Source organism: Armigeres subalbatus, chromosome 2 (assembly GCF_024139115.2).
Source record: "Armigeres subalbatus isolate Guangzhou_Male chromosome 2, GZ_Asu_2, whole genome shotgun sequence".
Classification (NCBI taxonomy): Eukaryota; Metazoa; Arthropoda; class Insecta; order Diptera; family Culicidae; genus Armigeres; species Armigeres subalbatus.
In genome coordinates, this window is record NC_085140.1 from 91635464 (window position 1) to 91641797 (window position 6334).

Here is a 6334-nt window from a genome sequence, read left to right on the forward strand (position 1 = left end):
GCAAGTACTTTGTAGGTTATTGCCACTAGGGCGTTTTGCCTCGCCAAAATGTTAGATGTTTCTTCAAAATGTGGAAATTTTCGGTTTTCCGACCTTCCCATGCACTATTTTGAAACTTTTTTCGCCTATCCTACATAATTTTAGATCTAGTTTTGTTACGGACATCTTAATGACGGTAAATATGAGGGAAACCACAAAAGGCGTTTTGCATCGGGGGGGGGGGGGGGGCGTTTTGGGGCTCTTCCCCTACTAGACCATCTTTGGACAAACAGATCAACAACAAGAAATGCTATTTGTTTTATTGTCGTTTTTCATATCCAAGAGCTTTTTTGAATCTAGTACCCATTCCAATTTTCCTCCCATTCCTCGATCTCTTCCTATCTCGATGGTCTCCAGTCGCTTGACTGGTTAACACCTCCGATTATAATAGTTCTTATTATTAACGCCAAATTAAAAATGAATCAATTACGCTAAAAACGCGGGTGCCTCATAATTATCAGAGCTCTTGCGCCGCCAGTGGGAATCATTACAGAAGACTTCTTTTCAGAAGAATAATTCGGATCTTTTATTGATTATACATTTGCTTCATGGATTTTTTCTACATTTACTCTAGAAGTTGCTCGTTTAATTTCAGAATACGTTTTTATATTAGTTAAACATTTTTTGAGGTGTTTCTTAATTCTTCCAGCAAAACAAAACTTTTGGATACATCACGTAGAAATGTCACGAGAAAATGCATTAAAAAAACAAGCGTCAATTTTCCTGTAACTTTTCATTCCTAAAACTTATTCTGGAGCTATTGTAGAAATCCCTTCATGCGCTCCACTTATGCGATATTACTTCAGGAATTTGTCCTTGATGTTATCAATTAACGAATTTTACATAATCTTATTTTTCGTATATAAATGTCAAACATTCAACTTTATATAATTGATGGATTTATTTCAATTGTTTTTCATATGTGCAAGTATTCTTATATTGCTATTCAATCACCTTCTTCAAAAAACTTTTGATTTAAAAAAATAATTCAACCCACGTTCTCCATGATTGGATGGTTTGCCAATATTCAAATACACTTTTAGTTCTAACAATAGTAATGGAATTCTCACCAACTGCTTTGGGTCGATTTTCTCACTAGCTTTATAAACTTATACGTACTTACAATACCAATTCCAATTTGGTATTTAAAGTCATTCCAATTGCCGAATTGTTATTCATAGTATGGCAGAAAGGAAAATTGCAAAAAGATAATTTGGCTGAAAATTAAACAATCATTCCCTCATTAAATGGATTATAATAGATTAAAAAACTGCAATTTTCTCCGCAGTAAACTATTGCAACGGACAGCTAAAATTGAGCCTGCGCGCAAATTGTTTTCCATTTCACATGTTTTCCATGGTTATTTGTGCACATCGTCACTGGGCGTCGTGTGCTTTCCTCATTTCTTTATAGCGTCACATCTCAACTTGTTCTAAGTCCACCTTCAACATGGCGCATACCTTCACAATCATTAATACGTATAATACAAAAATAATTTCAAACCAAAAAGAGACAAATATATGATGTTATCACACCTCACCAGCCCTTCGAACTCTGTCGCCATCAACACTGTCCTGTTTCGTAGCGTCTCGTGCACCCGTTGAACTAACGAAGACCCCTTTCCCGTATTATAATCTCATACTGACATTAGCTCAGTAGGTAGCACTCGGTACTGTGCTCAGGCGTCTGGCGGCCTGATGCAACTAGTTTGTGGCTTTTATCAACAAGCAGTGCGGTTGGACAATGAGTTTCAGTAATTTAACGTAAACAAAGAACATCAGCACTGGGAGGATGGTTGGTCCTTCCGAAGAGGACGTTCTTGTGAGAACTGACCCTGAGATTCGCCAAACAAGAAGTGGATTTTTCATCTTGGAACCTCCAGTTTTCCTCATCTCGTTCGCTCTGAATGTATCGAGTAAGTATAATCGTGAATGAACACGTGCGATGGTTAGGCAGTGATAACTATTTCCATCAGCGGCTGTTTTCACCGATCAGCTGGTGTATCAGGCGTGTACAGTTTCGCTTGCTATCAACCGGACCGAGTGCGATAAGCTGGGAAAGGAGTACGAATCTCCCGATGTTCAAGCCTTGGAAGCACGGGTGCAGCCTTATTCGGCGGACATTCTGATGGCCGAATCGCTGGCCGATTCCATTTTGCCTGCCTTTATGAATCTCTTCATCGGTCCGTGGTCCGATCGATTCGGTCGCAAACCGGTGCTCTTGCTCACCTTCACCGGCTGCATGCTGTCTCATCTGCTCATCGCTGTGATATGTGCGCTGTCGAGTTGGTACCGGCTGGATCCGTGGTACTACGCAATTTCGTTTGTGCCTTCTGCGTTGTCGGGTGCTACATGTACGATGCTCACCAGCGTGTTTTGCTATATAGCTGATGTTACTAGTGAGCAGGAGCGAGGCAACAAGTTCGCACTACTGGCGATACATATTGATGTTATTCTAATACTTTGCCTTGTTCTAGGATGTCTGTCATGGAAGCTGCCCTGTACGGTGGCATGTTAGTGGGGAATATAAGTAGCAGCTTCATACTCCGTGTGACGAATGCTCTCACAGTGTTTTGCATCTCTACCTTATCAGCTATTTTAGCTGTACTGTACATAGCACTTTGCATAAAGGAAAGCATCAATATTACGCATGATGATCGAAATGAGTCCTGTCGGTCAAAGCTGGGATATTTGTTCCGTCCAAGAATGGTGCTGGATACATTAAACACTTGTTTCAGGCCAAGGTCCAATTACGGAAGGGCGATAATTCTACTGGGAATACTAACACTAGGAGGAAATATATTTGCCTACGAGGCCAACAACACCGTTTTCTTTCTATTCGTTCGGAAACAGTTCAACTGGGCCGTTCGAAAGTACTCATATTTCACCTCGGCCGAAATGGTTCTTTTGGTGCTAGGAAATTTACTGGGAACATATGTGCTGGAGAGGCTAATAGGATTAACCGAAGCCGGAATTGCTTCGATTGGATACTTCAGCTGGATGCTATACAGTATTGCAATTGCAATAGCTTCCAAGCCGTGGCACTTGTATTTAGGTAGTTATATTTAGTGCCCAAGTCGATGCACCAAATAATGTTTTTTTTTTGTTCCAGCAATTGCAATTTGCCTGCTCAAAGGTACCTCCGATGCCATGACACGAGCGTTCATCTCTAATGGAGCATCCCCGGAGGACATTGGAAGTATATTTTCGTTTGCGTCGACTTTCGAAGCGTTGATGCCATTGGGAGCTGCTCCATTGTTTACCAATGTTTATAAACACACCCTAAGCAGGGATCCAGGAGCTTTCGGTTGGATCAGTGCCGGAATGTATGGCATGTGTTATTGCTTGGCGATGTACGTGAGCTTACATTAATTCAAATCATTGAATGTAATATTGATGGATATTATTTTTCCGATTTTAGGTGTGTTTGTGTCCTACAAGCTATTAAGCATAACTCAACTTATTATCTCACAGACTGATATTGCTAGTTCATCAAAAATGTATGTGTTCTTTAGTTATTTTGGTACATGCACGTTACGTTGGAAATCTGATTGAAATCAGATTATTGTTATTTGTTATATAGCAAGATGCATAATAGATTAATATATTTTGTCATTGATTGAAAGTGAAAATAAATATACGCTTCAAAAATTATCACATGCTTTGACCCTATCTAGAGAGTAGAGCCATTAGACTAAAGACATATTTTGCATCCCAACCAAAAATGAACTAAACTTCCAATTATTGATTGTTTTTTTTTGTATGCAATTTTACGTTTCAGTTTCATTATTAAGCCACTCCACTTATGTGTGGAGCTCTATATAGAAGGGGTGTATACAAAAGAGCAGCAACATCTAACTGGTGCCTGCTTCCTATCCATCTTCCATCTACAGCTAGGTGTTGCACACTACCTGATATTTCAACACTCCTCCTTAGTGTCCTGAGCTTGTCGTCCTGAGCTCCTCTCCAAATCAATTCAAAGTTTTTGCTACAATGGAGAGGTTGCAAACCCGCCTATACAAGACATCGACGCTTACACAGCACCCTCGATGCTCTGCCGATCAGCTCCTGAATATTTTGATTCAGCCTTACCAAACGTTCCTACTTCCTGATAAATATGTGAAACATTACATCCCGAATCCCCATGTAGGAGACCGGGGAGACTTGATCCACTTTTCTGATTTCCGATGTATCACAGCCAAAAATAAATAAACATTTCCGATTTCCACACAGACTCTCTAAGAAATATAGTATTTAACTTTACTGATGTATGACAGTCCTTAAATTATTGTTGCTATTGATACACAATCGATTTTTCGGAGTGCTGCCAAAAATCGACTTTTAAAATATTCGAGGGAAATTGATCTCTCTCTAAGAAATTGCTTTGAAAAAATTAGAAAAGTGTCCTCAGATTTTTAGATTTTTTAAATATTTTTCCTTCTAAATACGCGGAATTTTCGAATTGCTGTGCGTATACATAAACGATTATTGTATTGAATTCGACAGCAAATGCATTTTTAAAATTTGGGGAAGCTTGATCCCCTTTATCTATATCTACGCAATAAATAATTTTTCAGTGCCATCCCTTCATCAAATCTGTCAAATCTGCAAAAAATTAGAAGCCTGAGAACAGATTTATATTTTTTTTAAATTTTTTCGCCAAATTTTTGTATGGGTGACTAATGGGGGATCAAGTGTCTCCATATTGAGGCAATAACTTCAAATCTAAATATCCTAAAGCTTTGATAAAATGTTGACATTTTCATCAGTACAGATCATTAAGCATATGTATGGCTTTGTGCAATGAAAAAAACGAATGCATTTGGTCATTGTTATGAAAAGTTGATCAAATTTTGCGTGGTCAATAAAAAAATCTTTAGGAAGGTCAAAAAACACAAATAAGTTGTCAATCCAATAAGGTTGTCAATCCAAAAAATAACTTACCACATAAAGGTCATTTGTCTAGAGGATTATGTATACTAAAAAATATGCTAAAACAAAACTACTTTAGTTTTCAAGTCTCTCCGGGGATCAAGTCTCCCCACCTTTCCCTAAAGTTGTTGTTGGTACTAAAGGGCACGTACATTAAAATAGAAATATACTATTAATAAACTGCACGAATAAAAAATGATTTAAAATAATTATTTTCATGCATTCACAGAAAGCATTGGCAATTAAATGATGCACAATAAGAAATGGTGGAGATATATAGATTAAAAAATTTCGCCGGATTATATGTCAATGTTTAAAAAGTCCGAAAAAAATAATTTCCATGAGAAACAATATTTTAAAAAAACATTATTTTTTGCTTTGGTTTTCATTTTATGAGAAATAATGTTATTAAAGAAAATATCAAAATGGAAAGTTGAGTTTAGAGTTTGTACTGAGATTTCTCATTATTTGATAAGGGTTCTTTCTAAAATTACGTAACGCTGAATTTGGTGATTTTGGACCCCCATCCTCCCCCTCGTAACACTTTTTGTATGGAAGGTTTTATATTTTTGTATGGATCGTAACGCTCGGCTTGACCCCCTCTCTTACCTACTGTCAAAACTGTTCCTTCTCAGTCATTATCAGTCTCGTTATGCTTGGAAAACACTATTGAATTGATTATTAACTACACAGTAAAATATTATGAAAATTAGACACGACGGAACTCATAATTGAATGTAAAATTCGGTAACAGAATGTGTACCAGACCATAATTTTAAGTTCTGTGATGGAAATGGTAAAATAATTGAAATTTCAATTCAGTTTATCTTATTTTTACATGATTCTACCATAAACCTTGATGAGCCAGCACGTGGCTGTCAAAACAAATCAAAACAAACTTCTTTGCGTTTCATTCAAACCGCAGCTGGCATCGATTTTATTCATATAAGCATCAACCAAAATGGATATCTGCACATATAAAAACAAAGCAGCCTTTATTGGGCTGCATTGCATCACTGTAACTCTTTGTTTCTTGCCTATTCCGACGAGAAATCTGTGATGCTTTCAGCAAACTCAATCTTCAACAGTTCCGTTTTGGAAGAGATTCCGTGTCGTGTAAATTTAAGCTATCGTTCAGTCTGCTAGAGAGTAGTTAAATCACCAGAACGCTTAACCTGTTCTATTTGGATCTGCTCGTTTTCAAGAAGTGGAAATACTCGAGTGGCTATCGAGATAGGCTCTCACTCTGCGGATCGAAGTTCGATTCCCTATGTTGGAACTATTTTTTTATTTTCCGATAAAAATATGAACAAATAAATTACAGCAAGTGTAAATTTTAAAGAACCTATAACTTTATGTTGTTA

At 37.5% G+C, this 6334-nt stretch overlaps 1 protein-coding gene across 1 annotated transcript; it reads left to right on the plus strand.

Moving 5' to 3' along the window:
- Window positions 1–1597: 1597 nt before the first annotated feature.
- LOC134214712 (probable peptidoglycan muropeptide transporter SLC46) lies at window positions 1598–3692 on the plus strand. Its single transcript, XM_062694033.1, has 5 exons — window positions 1598–1954; window positions 2015–2459; window positions 2516–3093; window positions 3151–3391; window positions 3460–3692. The coding sequence occupies exons 1-5, from the start codon at window positions 1831–1833 to the stop codon at window positions 3515–3517; spliced, it is 1446 nt and encodes a 481-aa protein (XP_062550017.1). The 5' UTR covers window positions 1598–1830; the 3' UTR covers window positions 3518–3692.
- Window positions 3693–6334: the final 2642 nt, after the last annotated feature.

What these genes read in the sequence shown, in the direction of transcription:
- LOC134214712 (XM_062694033.1), top strand. Translation starts at nt 1,831, where the DNA reads ATGGTTGGTCCTTCCGAAGAGGACGTTCTTGTGAGAACTGACCCTGAG. An exon ending in GTTCGCTCTGAATGTATCGA is followed by an intron (nt 1,955 to 2,014) that starts GTAAGTATAATC and finishes TATTTCCATCAG; the next exon opens with CGGCTGTTTTCACCGATCAG. An exon ending in ATGTGTTATTGCTTGGCGAT is followed by an intron (nt 3,392 to 3,459) that starts GTACGTGAGCTT and finishes TTCCGATTTTAG; the next exon opens with GTGTGTTTGTGTCCTACAAG.